The 22653-nt window shown below is 37.5% G+C and overlaps 2 protein-coding genes across 2 annotated transcripts; both read right to left on the bottom strand.

Moving 5' to 3' along the window:
- Positions 1-7087: 7087 nt before the first annotated feature.
- On the bottom strand, positions 7088-8035 carry LOC109261330 (olfactory receptor 56A3-like). The gene has a single exon (XM_019439884.2). It carries the CDS (start codon positions 8033-8035, stop codon positions 7088-7090), a length of 948 nt encoding a protein of 315 aa, XP_019295429.2.
- A 10499-nt stretch (positions 8036-18534) lies between these two features.
- On the bottom strand, positions 18535-19494 carry LOC128776106 (olfactory receptor 56A3-like). Its single transcript, XM_053899225.1, has one exon. The coding sequence runs from the start codon at positions 19492-19494 to the stop codon at positions 18535-18537; it is 960 nt and encodes a 319-aa protein (XP_053755200.1).
- Between the last annotated feature and the right edge of the window lie 3159 nt (positions 19495-22653).

Below are 22653 nucleotides of genomic sequence, written 5' to 3' on the forward strand. Positions count from 1 at the left end.
CTATCTATCTATCGTTCTATCATCGTTCTATCATCGTTCTATCATCTATCTACCTATTATCTATCTATGTATCAATCAGTCATCTAACTATCATGTATCTCTTTGCAGATGGATGTCCAGTTGGATTCATATAGATGAGACTTGTTTTTTTTTCCCTTCCAAATCCCATATGTCTATTTCTGGCTTTTATTCGGATTATTTTGACCTGGGTTTCTCAAGTAGCATTGACATCTTGGTCAGACAATTCTTTGTTGTGTGTGTGAATCTGTCCTATATATTGTGAGATATCCAACAGCATTCCTGGCCTCTGCTCACTAGTTGTCAGCACATTTCCATCCTCACCTCTGCCTCCCATGGTTGTAATGAGCAAAATTGTTGAGACATTGGCAAATGTGTCCAGGGGGTCAAAATTGCCACCCCTTCCTGATCCATCAATTTAACCATATACATTTGCTATGTTGATGTGATTAATGTCCATTCATGGTTTCTTTTTTTAAACAATTTTTTAATGCTTATTTATTTTTGAGAGAGAGAGAGAGAGAGAGAGAGAGAGAGAGAGAGAGAGAGATTGAGAGAGAGATAAAGCACCAGCAGGGGAGGGGTGGCGGAGACAGAGCGAGACACAAAGTCCAAAGCAGGCTCTGGGTTCTGAGCTGTCAGCACAGAGCCCAAGGCGGGGCTCAAACTCACAAACTGAACCAGGAGACCGTGACCTGAGCTGAAGCTTAACCTACTGAGCCACCCAGGCACCTCGATTCATGACTTCTTTTACTCTATTTGGCATGGTAGCTGTAACAAAGACTATACAGCCTTAAAAATCTGGGCTTTTAATTTAGTTTTTAAATGTTTATTTACTTTTATTTTTAAATTTTTTAAATTTTTTATTGTAGAGAGAGAGAGAAGCAGTGGGAAGAAAAGAGAGGCAGGGAGAGAAAGAATCTTAAGCAGGCAGAATCAGTGCCAGGCTTGATCTCATGACTTGAGACTGCCAAAATCAAGAGCTGTATGCTTAACTGACTGAGTCACCCAAGAGCCCCAAAATATTTGTTTTTGACAGAGAGAGAGAGAGAGAGAATGAATGAGCATGGGAGGGGCAGATGGAGAGGGAAAGAGATAATCCCAAGTAGCTCCATGCCCAACCTGGGGCCTAAGGAAGGGCTCCATCACATGAACTGTGAGATCACGACCTGAGCTGAAATCAAGAGTCAGATGCTCAACCAACTGAGCCACTCAGGTACCCCCAAAATCTGAACTTTTTGAAGAAAATTTCTGCTGTTGCAATTGTAGTATTTAAATATGCATTTTTCTATTAACACAGTCAACCTTCAAATAATATTCAACTTCACATATAAAATACGAATTCATAGAAGTTTACTTCCATTTTACCCCTTGTTATCCTTCTTCTATTTTTACTACATGTTTTATTTCTACTGATTTTATAAACTTGACTATATTGTCACCATGTTTTTCTCCCCTAATTCCTCTCTGTTTATACCTTCAATTACCAACTTCATCAATACTTGATTGGTTAATATTATCTCATCTATTATCAGGTCACTCTATATTTTTTTCAGCATTATTTTTTTCTATGTTTTAATTTAAGTAGCTTAAATTTCTATACCTGTATTTGTATTTTTTCCTGCAGTGTCAAATCTGCTATCAAATCCCCTTTTATAGGCAGTACCAGATTTATAAGAATTGAAACACTCACTAAAATCATACAGTATCACAAGTAACCTCGTCTTCATATATACAAAATAGACCTCACAACATTCAAGCAAGATTTAAATTATACAAAAAGAAAATATAAACAAGTGTTTGTTAATTACAAGAAATTTGAAAACTCTCACTGACAAAGGACAATGTGTCCTGCGTCCTGGAATTAGATCACTATTCTTTTCTTAGGTTATAGTGTATGTAGTCAGGTCTGATTTTCTACGAATTGTCTCAATTTTTACCCATGTGGCACCTAATCTAGGAATGCTGGAGTTATAATGTAATTATTTGAATAATATTTTGGAAGGGAGAGGTCTTTGTATTGAGTTATTTCTATTAGACTACACAGTGGTACATTTTCTCTGGATTGTGTTTGGTTCTGATGAAGAGCATCCTGTTTTTCAGCTCCAATTTCCTCTACATATCTTCAGTTTATAAGATTGTGTTACTTCCTTGGCTCAAACTCAAGTTCCTAAAGCAATATTCTACCTAGTCCTCCAAATCCTATTCTAGATTAGGGTTCTGACTTTCTGCTAAGTGGCCACTGCTTTAGACCTCTACCTTAGCCTTTCTTTGGCTGTGTCCTTCCTATATATTGACATTTCCCCCTTGCTTCTTGGACTTCTTCCTCCAGGCACAGGCCCTTTGCACTTATAAACATGGACCTTGCCTGCAACCCCAGCCCTGCAACAAGGGTTTGTCTATAATAGGTGTCAATGCATATTTTGCAGATAAAATGATGTTAACTGTGGGCCTGAAGGGCCATTACCCTTCTCTGTTGTGCTCTGCATTGTTCTCCTGGCCCAATATCCAGTGTCAGCTGGATCTGCCCCCAAATATCTGTCTCACTTTTTCTAGCCATTGAAAGAAGGGTCTAATTATGGTGATGTGTGAGAAAAGTGAAAAGTCTCACCAACAAAATCTGAACTTTAACATTTATGGATTGGGGTATTAAGTCTGGTTTCCTACTCATATGTTTTATTGAATAATTATGACACTTTTCACTATTAAAAATTTCATTTTAAATATATTTTATTAAAATAATAGGGCACGAAATAACGAATTAAAATACTAATATGGGGGCACCTGGGTGGCTTAGCCAGTTAAGCATCTGACTCTTGATCTCAGCTCAGGTCATGATCTCTCCGTTCATGATTTGGAGCCATGTGTTGGACTCTGCCCTGATGGCGTGGAGCCTGCTTGGGTTTCTCTCTCTCCTTTTCTCTCTGCTCCTACCCCACTTTCTCTCTCTCTCTCAGAATAAATAAACTTAAAAAAATGTTCCTACATGAGTACATGTAAATACTGGTAAGAAAAGTTTAAAGTCTTACAAAGTGTGATTATTATCATCTATCTTTTGATAAACCTTTGACACTAACATCTATTGCTTCCCCTAGCACTTAGATTCTTGCCTTATCATGAGTAAAGTCTTTATTTACATTTTTTCTTAGGTTCTGTTACTTCCAAGGCAAGCATAGCTCTATTTCAAATCTGTTGCTGCAGGATTCGAGGACTATGTGTTGTATAAAGCCAGTAGATTAGCCTTCTCTTATTTTACCCTCTCACACTGGTTTAGAAATGGTTTCTAAGCCATAAGCACTCATATAACGCAGCATCTTAGGACAAAGAAGTCATTATTCATCTTCTAAAACACTGGCTTCCTTTCCTCCGTGTGGAAAAACATAAAAAAGAGAAAAACACAGCCAAGAAGAAAGAATTTTGCTTAGCTCTTTCCCAAGAAGGATATGTTTTTCCTCAATTCATTTCTCTCATAGCCATTTTTCATTTGCTGTTTAAATCCATATGTCTTGTGCTACACTGATCCATATGGTATCTATTGGCACATGTAATGTGATAGTCCTGATTATCTACTAGCACCTGAAATGTGATAGTCCTGACTGAAATATGCTATAAATGTAAAGTACACACTCGATTTAGAAGATCTAGTGTACAAAAAAAAGAATGAGATATATTTATTAAATTCTCATATTTATTAAGTTTTGAAATGATAGTATTTTAGACATATTGGATTCAACAAATAATTATTAAAATCCATTTAGCTTTTCTTTTTATATCTTAATGTGGCTTCTAAGATGTTTAAAATTAAGTCTGTGTGTGGCTCACATTGGACAACATTGTTCTAGAGGAGATACTTATTAGTATCAATTATTTTAATGGGATAAAGCCATCGTTAATCTGTTTATCAGATGGATAAAATGGATCTGTCAATACTGATCCATTGTTTATCAAATGGATCTGTCAATACTGCTTTGATGTGAGCCATAAACCTGTAAAAGCTGTGTATAAACACAATAAAGCAAAACTTTCAAAACATTTTTTTCTCAAGTTTTTATTTAAATTCCAGTTAGTTAACACACAGTGTGATATTAGTTTCAGATGTAGAATTTAGAGATTCATTACTTACATACAACACCCAGTACTTAACAAAAATATATGTTTAAAATACAAAGATTTTATCAGTCTAATTTGGAGACTGATGTAGCCCTTTTTATACATTCAGTGCTCAAATTTTTTGAAAGCTGATAGGAGAGATCTGGTTTTGTTATGCAATGTGATTCTGGTAGAGATTAGTCCTGAAAGTTTTTGGTCCCTTAATGAGCAGATGTTAATATATGATAGTGTTTAAACTAGTAGACTTGTAATATTTCCTAAGAGATAGTAGCTTCAATTTATCTTAACGTATTATTTCTTCATATTTATAAGACCTTTCTGTTGGTTATGCACACTTTCAACAAAGTCATTTTTCTTATGTTGAAATGGGTGAGAGAATGAGATATTGGGGAATTCTTTTTCAAGTAAGAAAGAAAAAAGTTATCTATGGTATGAACCTAATTAGACCTTGACATTCTTTTTTTACCTTTGATAAATATATTATTCCCAGTTAAAATGTTGATTGTATGCTTTTAACCATTGCTTCTTAATTATGTGAGTACATGTTTACTTTCCAAATAGTAGTTCATAGTGACAACCAGAAGCAGAGGAATGAAATACCAACTTGTTATTCATCACTGTGAGGCAGAGAACTAAAATAAATGAACAGACTTGTGCTGAATGAAAGCTTAAGTGGTCAAGGATGAATCCAGGTGCTTTCTGTGAAGGCTAAAAGACCTAGATTTGGGCGACAATTTTGGCATTAGATGGTTTAGAGATTTTCCTTTCATGGTATAAACAAGGAAACTTATAGGTTGCTACTGAGGCACAAAAGCTTATATTTAGAAAGGGTTTTCTAAAACAATTGTTCACTATTCTCAGGAGTAACTGATGAGTAACATGAAACACAATGAGACCACCTCTTTTGTTTCCAAGAAGCCATCCTTTTTTGGTAGCTGTTCAAGGCTTGTAATTCAGACTTTTAACTCTCTATCCAGTGCTTTCTTAAGTTTCCAGGTACTCTACTGAAGGAACCAGCCGAATGAAGTCTCATTCAGCACTGCCATGAGGATAAAGATCCTCTTTTGGAAACCACTGCAAGGCAGTGGACCATCGCTAAACCACATGCTGCTATTGCTCTTACTCTCCTCTTTAGCTCTGACTCTTGGGGAAGCCTGGAAATGGGAGACATATGTAAAATATAGACAAGATCCCATGGGTAATATGTGTATGTGGAGTGATTGGGGCCCTTATACTAATCATGCGATGAGGGGACTTTACCAGAGGAAATTGAAAGGGGGTTTTCAATCACCTTGTATTGGGTTCATTTATAATCAGAAATATTATTCTGTAAGTCATTCTACTAGTACTAGATATACTGCATAGAAAGTTCCTTGGAAATTAGTCAAAGATATGTTTAAATGTTGCCCCTGGCCAAGATATTGCAATGCATTGTGTCCTAAGTTTATGACTAATCCTAAAGGTTGCCATTGTGAAGTGTACAATGGATTAGAAGACAACCTGTACCCTAATGTGTATAAATAAATTGTAAAACTCTGACTGCGTCAATATGAACACAACAACATTGTAAAGTTTCTTAGAAAAGTTAAATATTTACTTCACAGGAGGATCATGGCCCTGGGAGCCTGGTGAACTTTACACGAGAATTGTAATAAGATAAATGATCCTGTTTGTGACATTGTTAAAGATTTCTTTTCATTGTATCTACCTTATATAAACTGAAAAAATAACCTTTGTAAAAACTTTCTATAAAAACTTTGTACCTTCCCCTTTCCCTAAAAATAATCATATATCTCGGTACACACATGCCTGCCTCATGCCTGTCATGTAGAATTAATCATCCCCCACCTGTTTAGACTCCGGTCCCCAAGTGATAAATAACTCCTTTGCTACCTGCAATAAAGGCTGATGTGCAGAAACTGAAGTGTGACTTCCTTCGCCGACGTCCACCCATCCCAACAGGACCCTGACTGCTGGAGCAGGTCTCCGGCACTCTACTACCAGTAGGTACATTACCCCATTCCCCATTCTTTCCCATTGAGAATATATTCCTGGAACTCATATTTTATTCCTCCTAAGAAAACTTTGAGTTCCCAAAAGCCACATTTTTCTATATATTTTTGAGTCTTAATAGCTAACAGAATTCCCAGGATACAAAGTGTTCTTAGAAATTGTTCAGTTAATATGAAAAAAATGTTCAGATATTATATTTTTTATATTTAATTATTATTACGGGATCATATACACAGTCTTTGAAATCTTTAACTCATTAGTTAAACTATTTTTGCACACCCTAGATTGAACTAAACTGTGACACTCTGGATTGAAAAGATAAATGTGCAAAGCACAAATCCATTGCGGAGGAGAATTTAAGAGTCTCTTAACTATAATCGACCTCATTGATAATTGTTGCACAAATGAGAAATCCAGGACAGAAAAACCCTGTCCTCTTGCAATGCTCATTTAGAATGATCACCCAACTGCAGACCCAGTTAGAGAGAAGTAGCAACCTTCCACATTCAGGAGTGAAATTTCACTGCTATATCTTTTTCTCCAATATGATCCCTTCTGTAGAAATGAGAATAAGAATTCATTACATGTTACACAACTCTACCCCCAAATAGCCACAGTTGTGTATTTAAGAATGTAAAGGCATGACATAATAACAGCTGTATATTCAGGAACATAAATTTCTCATTTTGGGACCTCCCCCAAGGAATCTCAGTATTTTGTCAATATAGGATAATATGTATGGGAAAAGGCAAAAGGGGCAAAAGATATTCCTAAAGGAGAAGTGAGAAAAGGGAAACTTAACAGTGAAGCTTACGTTTTTAAAGAAGACACAATATTCAAATTACCCATTTTGAGATTGCAATTCATAGATATGATTAAGCCCACTCACCCATTATTGATTCAAAACTCATTTTATGTGAGGAATGCAGAGATCTAATTGTCCTTGTTACCACACTTTCTTCAGTAATCTCTGGATTCCTTGCTTGATCTCCTGGGTTCGCACCCCATACACAATGGGGTTGAGGGCTGAGAAAATGACATGGTGGAGGATGTTGAGCAAGACTGGCACATCAGGCGAGACTTTCTTCTTCACCACAAGAGTGAGCACGAAGACCAGAAGGATGGTGCTGAAGAAGAGGATAAGGATGAAGTGGGAACCGCATGTGCTCAGGGCCTTGGCCACAGCACCCTCTGCCTTGAGTCTCAGCACAGCTCGCAGTATGAGGGTGTAGGAGAGAAAGATGAGGATGAGGTCAGATCCTAGCAGGGTCCATCCTACGGCAAACTGGTAGAGGCGATTGATGGTGACATCATCACAGGAGAGCCTGGAGACAGACATATTGGCGCAGAGGCAGTTCTCAATGACATTTGTCCTACAGTAATGGAGTCGGGATGATAGAATGGGGATAGGTACTGTTAAAATGCCATTCCTGGCCAAAATAAAGACAGCAGCCTTGGCTACAAATTGGTCAGTGATGATGGATGGGTATCTCAGTGGGTGGCAGATGGCTACATAGCGGTCATAGGCCATGACCATGAATGTGCAGGACTCCATGGAAAGGAAGCAGTTCATGATGTACATCTGGAGGAAGCAGGCATAGAAGCTGATGGACTTGAGGTCAAACCAAAAGACGGCCAGCACCTTGGGGATGACGGTGAGGCAGACAATGATGTCCAACAGGGAGAGGAGGCTGAGCAGGTAGTACAATGGCTCATGCAGAGATGCCTCCAGCCTGATGGTGATCAGGAGGACACTATTGGCCCCCATGGCTAAAAGAAAGAGGAAGCTGAGGGGCAGGGACAACCAGAATTTCCAGCTAGGGGACCTGGCAAAACAATTCAGGAGGAAGTCTGAAACCTCAGAGGAGATGGTGCCATTTTGGTGCGCTGTCATATTTTGTCATATATTTCTATAGATTTCTTTTAGTGATCTGTAAAATTAAGATAAAAATTGGATACTGACTCAAGACACCTGGATTTAGAAAATTTGCTTCACCTAGGTGAAATGCACGAGCCTCGGGTTATCCAGAGCCATGTGACTTCATCTGTTTATCTTTTGTGCCTTGCTACTTGGATGATTTTACCAGTGAACAGTATAGAGAACAGAGGTAATATGGTTTACTTATACATGCTTGATTCTTTCAAGGATGATTATTAATAGAATTGTTGTATCTTTGCCAAAAGTAAAGAGAGGGACAAAATTACTTTAGAACTACTTTGTGACCAGTGAGTTGCTAAATTTGTTCTTACAAGTTTCTTCCTTTGGGTTTTGATTTTCTTTAATAGCCACATAGACTACTATATGATAATTTAACCATAACAATGTGTGCAGGTGAGTAGTTGAAACTGGCACAAATAGGGACTCAGGTGAATGTCCCTAGTTGTCCATGGCACCCCCATTCTGAGTTTTCAAATGGAGTTTAATTATATTTTAAAATGGTACCCTGAAAGTAACGTAGGATAATTTTCATTTTGTCTAAAAAGTGATTGTAATTAGGCTGGTATGGTCCTGCCAAATAACTGCCCCTCCCCTATACATGTTTATATTTGTAGGATTCTTAACTTTTGGAAGAAAGAGTCTTAAAAGGAGCCTAGGCAATCACACATAGGTATGAGAGAGTGATACCAGTCATGGAACAAGATGAAATTTGATAATTCTGATTGCAATAGTGTGAAGGTGATAAAGTCTACCTTTAAAGTTCTTTTATTCCCTTTCTGTTTCTCTTTATATCTTCAATATAATAATCCATTTTTTCTTGTCTAGTAGTTCTATGCTTTGCCATGGTGGAGTGGCCACAAAGGCTGGGAGATACTGGAAGTGCAGGAGATTTCTGAAGATAAAAACCCATAGGAAAAAACATTGAGCCTTGAGTTTTGACCTAAGGTCCTTCTCCTGTCTTGAACGCTATGTTCATTGAACTCTGTCTTTCTGTCAAACTTCTCATAGGATTCATTCACATATAGGTTTGAGGCATAACTAATAGCACTAGCTCAGACCAGTCTTTGCCACAGTGACCCACAGCGTGTACAATATCAGGCTGCTGAATTTAAAATATTCCCCTAAACACCATTTTCATCGTTTAGGTTTAGTCATTTGATCTTTGCTTACTGTATTCTCTGATTCTACTCTCTACAGAATTGTTTCAACTAACCCTTGCAAGAGAGACACAAATCTTACCATCTCCAAGAAGTTTTCCTTCTTCAAGGGTGTCAGAGTATTCTTGGAACGAATTAGGGTTTCTTTGAATGCATAGAGGTAAAAGTCTTGAAATGGGCTTTGGAGAGTACAGCCACATGGAAGAAATGGCAATTCAGACATGAGTATCCATGGAGAAGTAAAGAGGAAGAAGTATGTTCTCTTTTTCTCCTGAAGTACTTTGGGATAATTGTGTCTAGCACCAGGATGGAATTTCTGAGGACAGCCTAGGAGGACTTTTTTTATCTGTTCTTTCTACTTACTGACTCTTTCTCCTCTTTTCTCTGGAATGTTCCTACATATTCTTCATTCTACAATTGATTCAACAAGCATTGACCTACCCTAGAAGTAAAGCATCTGAGACCATGTATGTTTTTCTTCTCCTCTCTTTCAATCTTGGATTGCAATCAGAGCTAGCCAATGAAGCGTGAGGGCTGAGGACCTAGAGCTAATAACTACTGGTTCCAGGTAGAGACAGAATGAAGAAGCCAAGTGAGGTTGAAGGGCAATGACAAAAGCAGAGACCCTGCAGGGCAAACTTTTTCCCAGGCTGCTGGACAGGCCCCAGCATAGCACTATGGAAGCCCTGTTTGAAGAAGGGAAGGCATTTTAGGGACCACCTAACTCCATAAACTCAGACAGAATTGTGAGACATCTCTCCCAAGTACTTTTTCAGACATCATTGATCTGAACAGTGACAGATACCTCTATGATCTGTGCATAATTTTCTGTTTGTGGCAGCAGTAGATTTTAGAAACTCTTTAGATTGAGCTGAAATCTGAGGAACTATCTTCTGACTCTCACTAACGCTCCAACTATGTCTGTGTCCTCAGTCCTGTAGTTGTACAGATTAAATTTAGTTCCTATGTCATGATTCAAGCATTTATGGACAGATTCTTTGCCCATAACTCCTAAATTTTCATATTCACAGATGAAAACCCAAAAATTTCTAATCTGAGCTCCAAATGATATGCTTTCCTGACTCCTTCCACTCATTAATCTCCTATGAAGAAATTCCTACTCTCTGCATATCTGGATTCACCCAGGAAAAGATCCAAAGAAGCAAGAGGAGGGCAAAAGGAAAGGTCTCAGAGCAGAGGTTATCACATGTACCTCCTGACCTGAGACTGGATGCAGTGTTTACTGCCCTATTTTCAGACTACTTCATCAATACTGACTCAGGAATGGAATGGAGCACAGATCTGGACTAAAGAGAAAGATCTCCTCTATGCTCTGGCTAATTTTGGTATAGCTGCGTCTCAGGCACCCTCTATCCAGTCTCACTTACAGAGCATGGAGCAGGGGTCTGGCTCCACTGATATTGGAGTTTCAGTTAGTTCCTGAAGTATCTGTGGATAGTTATAACTCCAGAGCCTTAGGGACTTTGCCCTCTTGGAACCTTCCATCCCTAATTCCTTGTGCCTAGAATGTCCTCCTGGGACAGACAGGCAGGCAGGTGGAAAAAGCAAATTATTTTATTTCTCTCTAAAAGGAAGGAGCTCTGGTAATCCAGCCCAACATGGACTGTGTTCTGTACGCAGTTAGTCTCCTGGGGGTAGAGGTCTTACATCAATCCATGTTCACAGTATTTGCATGTGCACACTCGGTGCCCTCCATTGGGTCCAATAAGCTCGCTCCGAAGTTCTCATGGGCTTCCAGAACACAATTTTTAGATAGGTACCCCCCAAACCATCCTAATGAATGTATTCATACTAACTTATCGTGACTTTTCTCATTGCATTATAATGATGAAAATGCAAGAGAAACCTGAAAACCATATTCCTGAGAAAATGCAGTATGTTTTTCAGAGAGAAAAGTCAATAGAAATGTTCCCTTTAGTGAGAATAATTTAAGTAGGATGTGTGTATAACTGTGTATTAGGAACCATGATTGTTCCTTTTTTTAACTTTCATTTTGAACTTCATGTGAATTTTTCATACTCTTCCATAATTGGAGCAAACATGATTGGTTTCTTTATTATATATTTATTTTCATTAGTTTTTTTGAGTGTAGTTGACAGATAAATTTCCACTAGTTTCGGATGTGTAACAATGTGTTTCGACAAGCCTATCCATTATGCTATGGTCACCACAAGTGTAGCTACAATCTGTGACCATACAGAGCTTTTACAGTACCATTGACTATATTCCCTATGATGTGTCATTGTCATCTGTCTCTTGAAAGCCCTTCTTTTGATTTATTTTTATTCTTTCTTCTGTGTATCTCAATATCGCTCTTATTTCTCTTTTCCCTCAGAAAGTAAAAACTCCAGGATTCTTAAAATACACCTAATTAATCTTAAGTATGCTTATTTAGCTACTTGTATGCTTAGGGGAGAAAAGGTTGGATGTTGAATTTATATAAATGTCATTGGGTTATAGATCGGATGTAAACACTAAATCTTAAACATCTGTCCATGCTTTTCTGTGTACACCCACTTCATTCTTTTTGACTGCTGTTCTATTTCCAATATGTGCATTTTTCCTTTTTATGGAAGTAGTCAACACCCAAGTGAACTATAATTGTACTAAAAATAATGTTGTTGTCAATTTCCTTGTACACCTTCTCTTATAGACCTAAAGTAGACAGATGTGGAGGATTTTTTCAGTTATAACATAAAAATATTTAATTTAACTAGGAATTACCAAATTTCTCTCCAAAGTATTTCAATATCTCAATAGAAATCCTAAATTTTCTTTATTTTACACATTCCTTACACCATTTGATGCTATTATCTTTTCTTTAAAAAAACTAGATAGATGTAATTCGTATCTTATTATATTTAATTTATTTTTCTATCTGATAAGTGAGCATTGTTCATATACTATTCAGCCATTAGTGGCAGTGACTTATGTGTCCACATCCTTTACCTGATTTTTCTATTAATTTTTGTTTTGCTTACATACTTATAAAACTCTGTGCGTATTTTATTTTATTTATTATTTTTATTCTTATTTATTTATTTTTATTTAAGTAATCTCTCTACCCAATGTGGGCTCAAACACATGACCCCAACATCAAGAGTCCCATGGACCGAGCCAGCTTGGTTCCCCTCTGCATATTTTAAATACTAGAGCCTCTTGATGGATAGATATTGCTAATACCTTCTCTAGTCTGTTATAAAGCCTTCAATTTTAGCGTCTGCAGTCCATTACTCAATGGACATCTCTCAATTTGACCAAGGCAAAATCTCTATGTTTCTAGGAATAGAGTTTCTCCATGGATCTTATTTAGGGAACATTCCACAAGATCACAAAGATGCTTCTTTTATTTGGTTTTATTTATTTATTTTTTTAAAACTCAGTGCATTAGGTTTCATATTGATGTATTTAAGTCTGGTTTACATTGTGAAGAGTAAGAGTGGTATTAGGTTATTACAAACTGATACATTCAAAACAACTGTGAAAATATGAAATACTGTGTTGCCTGTTTTATAAATATTGTCTACTTTTAGTCCACTAGTACCTCAGCACTACCCTGGCCACTCTTCTGGTGGCTCCTAGACTTCTCATGATCCCTGAAGTGTGGGTTACTGCCAACAGGGTGGGGTCCATCAATGGCAGTTACAGTGCATGGTCTGAACACCCTCTGTTTTGTTGAGGGAGGTGCTGTACCAGTTCTGCTTATAGTGTTAACTGATAACTTAATTTTTGTCTTTCTTATCTTTATCTCTTTATCTTGTGTATATTTTTAACTTTCTCACTCTATATAGAGGTGAATATTTGATTCCCCACTAATTTGAGAAGTCTGCTTTATTGTATACCACATTTCATGCACATATGGCTGTGTATATGATCCATCATTGTGTGTTTGTTTTCACTAACTACAGCAATCCACATTATTTGTATTACTATTGCTTTGTTGTATGTACTATTCTATGGTTGGGTGAGTTCCTATTTGAATCTATCCAAACATTTGTAGGTTTTACAAAAATTTGGTAGATTATTATTTTCTATATGTGTTTTATAATTAGCATCACTTGTGCCTTATTCATTTGCTTACGAGTGAGTCACTGGAGTCAGCGCTGATTGAGCAGGAGGGAAACTGGACTCAGCTTCTGTATGGGAGGAGTGTTAAAGAATTTGTGGCCATATTAAAACCTCCATATATGATGCTAATTTTTCTTTTTAAAATCATTTTTTTTGTTTTTTTCTAAAATTGCTTTATTTCTGACTTACTTTTATTTCTACTCCATCCTTTTCTTAAAAAGTTTTTTTTAAATGTTTATTTATTTTTGAGATACAGAGACAAAGCACAAGCAGGTGGGTGGCGGGGGGGGGGGGGGGCAGAAGAGAGAGGGAGACACAGAATCCAAAGCAGGATCCATGCTCTAAGCTGTCAGCACAGAGCCAGATGTGGGGCTAGAACCCATAACTGTAAGATCATGACCTGAGCCAAAGTCAGCGCTTAACCGACTCAGCCACCCAGGCACCCCAACCCATCCTTTTATTTTCAACTTCCAATCCCCAAAATACCACCAGCATACATCAGACTCTCAGAGTCCATTTAGGATGTCACCAAAGGTGGTATGTGACCTTCACTCAACCTTTAGAATGGACTGTTTTCCTCTGATACCATAATATATCCAGAAGGTTTTTTTTTAACACCTGATTTGTTTCTTTACAATGCTTTCAACTTCAGTCTTACATTTTAAAAAGTTTTGAGCAGTTATTCATGTCACTTTAAGTATGTTCCTGTTGTATTTATTTACCTTCTTATGTGACTCTTATTAGACCAAATTATATTTTGACATGCTCTCATATCATCTCTCAGCCATTTTCTCCTCCTTCTTTCTGTGTCTTCTGAACTTTATGTAACAGGACTACAAATGTCCTTGGTCTGATCCAACTCATTAACATGCACTCAGCTTTATTTATTCTGCTATTCAGCTCATCCCCTGACTGCTTTAGAGCAACTGCTTTATTTTTTAAAACAATTAGTTTTTTTCTTATAACTGAATATCCAACTTCATATTTCCAGTATCTTTCATTAAGTCTCTGGGGACATTTTATCACTCCTCTCAAAGTAGGATATTTTGGTTTGGTAACTTTTACTATTATATTCTTTTTTCTATTTCATTGATCCTCTTATATTGTTTGTTTCTTTTCCTTATTTTGGGTTAAATTTATTCTTCTTTATGTTGTTGTTTTTAGTGGTTGAATTTGGTCATTGTTTGCAGGTGTAGTGTTTCAGAAATAAGAATTTCATGCTACATATGTGTGTCCAGTAGAATTGACTCATGAAAAAATGGATTTGAAGTGTGGGGACGTCCTTTAGGGGATTTTTTTTTCAATAAATGAAATATAACACTATAAATGTATTTTCTCTCTTTTTTTATTTTGTTAACATTTTCTTTTCTCTAGCTCAGTTTATTGTAAGAATAGAGTATATTATACATAACATACAAAATGTGAGTTGGTTGATTAGGTTATTGGCAAATCTTCCAGTCACAATAGGCTATTAGTTGATAATATTAGTTGATATTAGTTAATATTAGTTGATAAGTTTTTGGTGAGTCAGAATTTATACCTGAATGTTTTACTGTGTGGAGGATGGACACCTCTAACCCTGACAGTGTTCAAGGGTCAGCGTTATTGCATTAGTGGCATTTTAAAAATTTCACACGTTGTAGTTTAATTATTTTTTAGTTCAAAATTCTTTTGCCTCTTTATTTGGATTTCTTTCTCTCGTGGATTATTTAGAAGTGTCTTTTTAAGTTTTCAAATATTTTGGTCTTATTTTAGAGATCACTTCATATTGATATCTAATTTCATTCCACTATAGTCAGAAAATATATGCTGCATGAATTCTTTTACGTGTACTGGAATTCGTATGATGGCCCAGAATATGACCTATTTTGGTAAATGTTCAGTGTGTTTGAAATATTGTACATTCTACTGTTGTGTTTGGCTTTGAAACTCATCTTTTTTGGTATTATAATATTCATTCCGGTTTTCTTTCTTTTTTAATTTTTAATTTTAATTCCAGTATTGTTAACATACGGTGTTGTATTAGCGTCAGGTGTACATACAGTGGTTCAGCAATTTTACACATTGCTCAGTGCTCATTTTGATAAGTGTACTCTTTAAATTTTAAAATCTTTATTTTATGTTTTTATTTTTTGTTTTATTTATTTTTTTGAGAGGGAGAGAGTGGGCGCGTGTGAGAGAGAGAGCGAGAGAGAGAGAGAGAGAGAGAGAGCATGAAAGTGCACAAGTGCATGAGTGGGGGAGGGGCAGAGAGAGGGACTGAAAGCAATCCTAAACAGGCTCCAATGGTCAGTGTGGAGCCCGATGTAGGGTCAGACTCAGGAATCCTGAGATCATGACCTGAGCCAAAATCAAGAGTGGGCTGCTTACCTGACTGAGCCACCCAGGCACCTTAGGATAAGTGTACTTTTAATCCCCATCACCTCTTTCACCCATCCCCCCCCCCCCCCCCCCCCCGCCCCTCTGGTAACCATCAGTTTGTTTTCTATAGTTCAGAGTCTGTTTCTTGGTTTGTTTCTTTCTTTTTTCTTTTGATTGGTGTTGTTATTAGTGCTGTATATTTTCCCATCCTTTCACTTTTAACATGTTTGTTTTTGTATGAGGTGCATTTAATGTGAGCAGTGCTTAAATGAGTTGTTTTTTCTCCTTGGTCTGACTATTTCTGCCTTTTAATTGGGTATTTAGTTCATTTATACTTATTTTGAATCATGGGTGTGGTTGGGTTCAAATGTATCATTTTGGCTTTCTCTTTTTCTTTTCTCCTCTTTTTCCTTTTTTTTGGATTATTCTTTAAAACATTTCATTCTATCTTCTTTTCTTATGAGTTTTAACTATTTTGGAGGCTTGCTTTAGAGATTTAGAGATTAGATTGATTTAGAGATTTAGAGATTATAGTTCACATCTCTAATTACAGTCTATCTTCAAGGGATACTATATTATTTTGTGTATTATGTAATAACAGTGATCTAATTCCTTCCTGGCTTATGCTATTATTTTTATACATTGTACTTTTTTGTATGTTATAAATTAAATACTTCATTGTTATTATTTTTGCAAAAAGCAAGTAAAGGCATTTAAGTAATAAAATAACCTTACATATTTACCCATGTAGTAACAAATTCTAATGCTTTTCATTCCTTTGTTTAGATCTATATTTACATCTGATAATATTTTCCTTCTGGATAAAGAAACTTTACAAATGTTTGTAGTGTGACCCTGCTATAGAAAAATTATTCTGGTTTTTTGTTTAAAAAAAAAGCATTTATCTGTTTTAAGAGTATTACTGAGAGATACAGAATTCTAGCTTAACAAGATTTTTCTTTCAGTTTTAAGATATTGCTCTATTGTCTTCTTACTTGCATTGTTTCTGATAAGATCCACTGTCATCCTAAATTTAGACAACTGTGATGTGTCTTTTTAAAAAATGTTTATCTGTTTTTGAGAGACAGAGAGAGAGAGAGAGAGAGCATGAGAGGGAGTGGGACGGGGGCAGAGAGAGAGGGAAACAGAGGATCTCAAGCAGGCTGATAGCAGAGCGCTGGATGCAGGGCTTTAACCCATGAATGGCAATAGAACTGAGCCCAGGCTTAACCAACCAAGCCACCCAGGCACCAATGTGATGTGTCTTTTGATCTGGATTTACATTTTTTTCCTTTATCATTTCTTCTGAGCAGTTTGATTATGATGTACCCCTAGTATAGTTATATTCATTTTTCTTATTTTTGGGTTTCATTGAGCTTCTTGGAACTCTGGGTTTATAATTTTTATCAGATTTGGAAACTTGCAGCCATAATTTTTTCAAATATATTTTATGTCCTCTCTTTTGTTAAGATGGTGCCTTGAAACTACAAAAATATCTTTATGTATACTGACAGAACAATGATACATACATAAGAATTATTTCTCTACCCATTGTTGTAACTTTTCATTGATAAACCCTTACATTTTATAATGGGACCACATGGGCCCATACATTTTGTAATGCATTTTACACACTAAGTTGTTTATATACACAGGGGCCCCATACTTCTACAGGTAACCTTGAATAAAGTTGACTGTAGCTTCTTAATTGATCACAGTCTATTTTGAAGTGCTTTCTTCTGGGATTCTCTTGTATTTTCTTCTCATCCACTGACCACTACTTCATGTTATCTCCATGTTAATCTCTTGATACCAGAAGGTAAGGATGATATGGGGTCTTTTTGGTGTGCTTTCTTATGTTCTTATTCTATATTCTTTCCTTTGGCCATTCCATCTACTCCCATGGCTTCAACGAGGATCTGTGGTCTATCCCAAGTGCACATCTTTATTTCTTCCAAGGGTACATCTTACTTGAGTATGAAACCTATAAGTCCAAGTATTTATTATACACTTCCACTTGAATATCCCATGTGTATTCAAATTCAAAGTTCCTAAAAATATACTTTTGCTCTTATGGCTAAGCCCCCACCTGCCCTATGGAGATGTTCCATACAATGCTCAGATCATGGAATGTGGCATGAAATAGGGTCTCCCTCACACATGATACCTAATACAAAAACTCATATAGAAAACAGACCATATCTGAATTATATTCCTAGGAACTAGCCTACATTCAATTATTTCTCCAACATTTATTAAACCATTAATTCACAAATATCATGGGTCTATACCATACGCCAAACACTGTTTGGGCTGGAGATACATCAGGCAAAAATTCTTGCCCTGGTGCTCCTTAAACGTTAGTGAATGTAGGCTGACTAAACAGGTTGATGAACTTTTACGGTCATTAGATAGTGATAAATGCTGTGCAGAACAGGGAAACAGAGAAGATGTTGGGACATATTCTGTGCTTTGGGGGAATATTGTTAGGTATTAAACACTGTGGTCATAGAGACCCGTTGGACCTGAGGGAAGGAGCTATGTAGACAGAGGAACAATAAGCAAATAGTTCCAGAGACGGAACTGTGGCTCATGTTTTTGAGAAGCTGTTAGGGAGGCAGTTCTGACCAAAGGACTTGAGGACAAAGTCAGGTAGGGAAAGGAGGGCCATATCCTTAGTCTCTTCAGAAACCCATGGTGGGTAAGAAGTGTGATGTGACTGTGGGTAAAGGGAAACCATATCGTTTTCATCATCAGGCATGCCCCAATGAGAAGATTAGGACTATTTCTATCTCCCTGTCCCTGCCTTCTGATTGTGGTTTTGAGAAGAGCCAAGCAAGAGCATGATTACTTTCTGTTCTCTCTTGCCCTCTTCAGTAATTTCCTAATCCCCTCTTTAATCTCCTGAGTTCGTACCCCATAGACAACGGGGTTGAGAGCTGCAGGAATTACATGGTGTAACACATTAAGTAAGACAGGGATATCAGGGGAAATTTTTTTCTTGGCAATGTGGGTAAAAACAAAAACCAGCAGGATGGTGCTGAAGAAGAGGATGAGGATGAAGTGAGAGCCACAAGTGCTCAGAGCTTTGGCAGCTGCCCCTTTTGTCTTAAGTCTAAGAACAGCTCGTAGGATGAAGGCATAGGAGAAGATGATGAGGGTCAGGTCAGAGCCCAGAAGAGTCCAGGCCATGATTAACTGGAAAATTCTGTTAAGGGCAATATTATCACAGGAGAGCTTGGACACAGAGAGATTAGCACAGATACAATTATCAATTATATTTTTTCCGCAATAATGGAGCCGGGCAGAGAGGATGGGAATGAATATAGTAAGAAGTGCATTTCTGGCCAAAGTAAAAATGGCAGCTTTGGCTACGAAATGGTCAGTGATGATGGATGGGTACCTCAGTGGGTGGCAGATGGCTACATAGCGGTCATAGGCCATGACCATGAATGTGCAGGACTCCATGCCAAGGAAACAATTCATGATGTACATCTGGAGGAAGCAGGCATAGAAGCTGATGGACTTGAGGTCAAACCAGAAGATGGCCAGGACCTTGGGGATGACAGTGAGGCAGAGCACGATATCCAATAGTGACAGGAAACTGAGCAGGTAATACATGGGTTCATGCAGAGAGGCTTCCAGCCAGATGGTGATCAGGAGAACACTATTGGCTCCCATGTCCAGGAGAAAGAGGAGGCTGAGTGGCAGGGACAACCAGAGCTTCCAGCTGGGGAACCTGGCAAAACAATTCAGGAGGAAGTCTGAAACCTGAACGGAGATGGTGCCATTTTGATGTGCTGTCATATTTTGTCATATATTTCTACAGCTTTCTTTTAGTGACCTATAAAATTAGGATAAACATTAGCTACTGACTTAAGACACATGAATTTAGAACAATTTGCTTCATCTAGGTGAAACTTGTGATTCCTAGCAGGTCATACAGATGCATTTGATATCATCTGTACATCCTTTGTGGTATGTTACTCAGAAAATTCTAGTACTAAACAATAGATGACTGTGATAATATGGTTCATTTATACGTGTTTGATTTTTTCTTTAAAAAATTTTTTTTAATGTCTATTTATTTTGGAGACAGAAAGACAGAGCATGAGAAAAGGAGAGGCAGAGAGAGAGGGAGACACAGAATCCAAAGCAGGCTCCAGGCTCTGAGCCATCAGCACAGATCCCAACACAGGGCTCAAACCCAACCGATTGAGCCACCCAGGCACCCCTGATTTTCTTTTAAATAGAAAGTCATTTCTTTGCAGAAACATAAAGAAAGGGAAAATTGCTTAGGAACTCCTTTGTTTTAGCTGAGTGTCTAAATTTGTACTTGTAAGTTTCTTCCTTATTTTTTTTTTGACTGCATAGACTATCATATGACATATAAGTACACAATATGCCCTGATAAGTAGCAAAACCTGGGCCAAGTAAGGACTCAGATACATGACTGTCTCTCATGCACCCTCATGCACATGTAATCCTTGGGCAGGTTTCCAGAAATCTGGAATATTTCTTTCTCTTGCACTTACACTCTGACTCCTGCTTCCACTGCTCTGAGTATAATTTTCTTCTTAGTTTCTTTTCATGTTGTGTCTATTGTTTTCTGTTATTATTATTAGTAGTAGTAGTATTAATTTTTATTGTAGGGACCACCAAACTCCAGTGACTCTCAGAGAACTTTAAACATCTCTCCTAAACATTGTTTAGGACATTATTGTGTGCATCCAGTGATGGATACCTCAGTGATCATCTGGGCATAATTCTCTGTTTTTGCAGCATAGCTTTAGATTCTTTAGATTGAGCTTAAACTGAGGAACCACTTTCTTACTCCCACTGACCCCAGTTGTGGTCTCTGTCTTCAACCTCTAATGTTATTTAGATTAAATTTAATTCCTCCCCCATGATTCAAACATTTGTGGGCAGATTGTTTGCCATAAAGCCACTACATTTTAGTGTGTACAGTTGAAAACTCCGAATCATCTAAGTAAGCGCCAGATGATACACTCTCCAGGCTTCCTACCCCCATCCCCATTCATCTCCTATAGACAAATTCCTGCCCCTCTGCATCTCTGGAAGCACCCAGAAAAATACGTAAAAAGGCAAGAGAACAGCAAAAGGGAAGGTTCCAGAGTACAGTTTCTCACACGTGCCTCCTGATCTGAGACAGCATGTGGTCTCTCCTATCCTGTTTTCGCACTACTTTTACAGTAGTGACTCAGGAATGGAACGGAGCACAGATCTGGACTAAAGAGAAATGTCTCCCCCCACCATGCCCAGTGTTCTGCCTACTCCTGGTATAGCTGCCCCTCAGGCACCCTCTATCCAGACTCACTTACAGAGGATGTGAGCAGGGGTCTGGCTCCACTGATATCGGAGTTCCGGCTAGTTCCTGAAATAGCTGGGTGTAGTTATAACTCCAGAACATCAGGGACTTTGCCCTCAGGGAACTTCTCCATCCCCATTTCCCTGTGCTTAAAAGGCCCTCCTGGGAGACAAGCAGGCAGGTAGGAGAAGGAAATGTTTTTCTTTCTCTCTAAAAGGAAGGAGCTCTGGTAATCCAGCCCAACATTGACTGCGTCCTGTAGGCAGTTAGTCTCCTGGGGCTCGGGGTCTTATATCCATCCATCCATCCATCCATCCTTCCATCCATCCACGTTCACACTCGTTTGCACAGGCACACTGGGTGTCCTCCATGGGTCTAATAATCTCACTCAGAAGTTCCAATGGGCTTCCTGCAGCCCATTGGCAGATAGGTGCCTCCCAAACCATGCTATTAAATGGACTGATGTAAATTTATAATGACTTTCATCATGGCGTTATAATGATAAGAATGCAAGAGTAACTTGGAAAAAATATTCCTGAGAAAATGCAATGTGTTTTTAAAAGAGAGAGTCCTATCATGATTTTTGCTGTAATGGAAGATTTTTCAAATGGGATGTGTATACAACTGTATACTAGGAAACAGGAGTCGTTTCTATTTCATTTTGAGCCTCATGTGAATTATTCCCATCCTCAAATTATGGGAGCAAGCATCATCAGTTTGTTTTTTCTTTCTTACGTTTCAGTGTAAAAACTTGATTGTAGTTGACACACAATGTTGTGTTAGTTTCAGGTGTACAACATGGTGATTCGACAAGTGTATACAGTTAAGTTATACTGCACTCACCACAGGTATAGCTACCAGCCATCACCATATAACACAAGTACAGTAGCATTGACCGTGTTCCCTGGGCTGTGCTGTCAGCATCAGTTTCTTTAAAGGTCTTCTTTTACTCTATTTTTATTTCCCTGTCCCTGAATACCTCAACTTCACTCCTATTTCCTTTCTCTTTAGAAAAGTAAAAGCTCCAGTGTGTTTAAAATATGTCTTTCTAATTAATCTTAGGAATACTTAAATATGCTTATATGTCCACCTATGGAAAGATGAATGTATTGAATTTTATAAATATAGTGGATCATAAATCTGATGTTATTCTTTGTTTTCACTCAACAGTAAATCATGAACAACTATCCCTGTTACTCTTGTAAGTCCACTTCATTCTTTTTGATTTCGGTTTAATTACAATTATGTACTTTTCTTTTTTTTATGTAAATGATCTACACCCAAATGATCAATAATTAATTCTACTTTTTTTTTAGTTGTTAGCATTATTTATTTTTCTTTTAGTTTTTTAAAAATTTACATCCAAATTAGCATATAGTGCAACAATGATTTCAGGAGTAGATTCCTTAGTGCCCATTACCCATTTAGCACATCCCGCCTCCCACATCTCCTAGTAACTCTGTTTGTTCTCCATTTTTATGAGTCTCTTATGCTTTGTCCCCCTCCCTGTTTTTATATTTTTTTTGTTTCCCTTCCCTTATGTTCATCTGTTTTGTCTCTTAAAGTCCTCATATGAGTGAAGTCATATGATATTTGTCTTTCTCTGACTAATTTCACTTAGCATAATACCCTCCAGT

Source organism: Panthera pardus, unplaced genomic scaffold, assembly GCF_024362965.1.
Source record: "Panthera pardus isolate Hobbes unplaced genomic scaffold, ASM2436296v1 HiC_scaffold_12, whole genome shotgun sequence".
Lineage (NCBI taxonomy): Eukaryota > Metazoa > Chordata > Mammalia > Carnivora > Felidae > Panthera > Panthera pardus.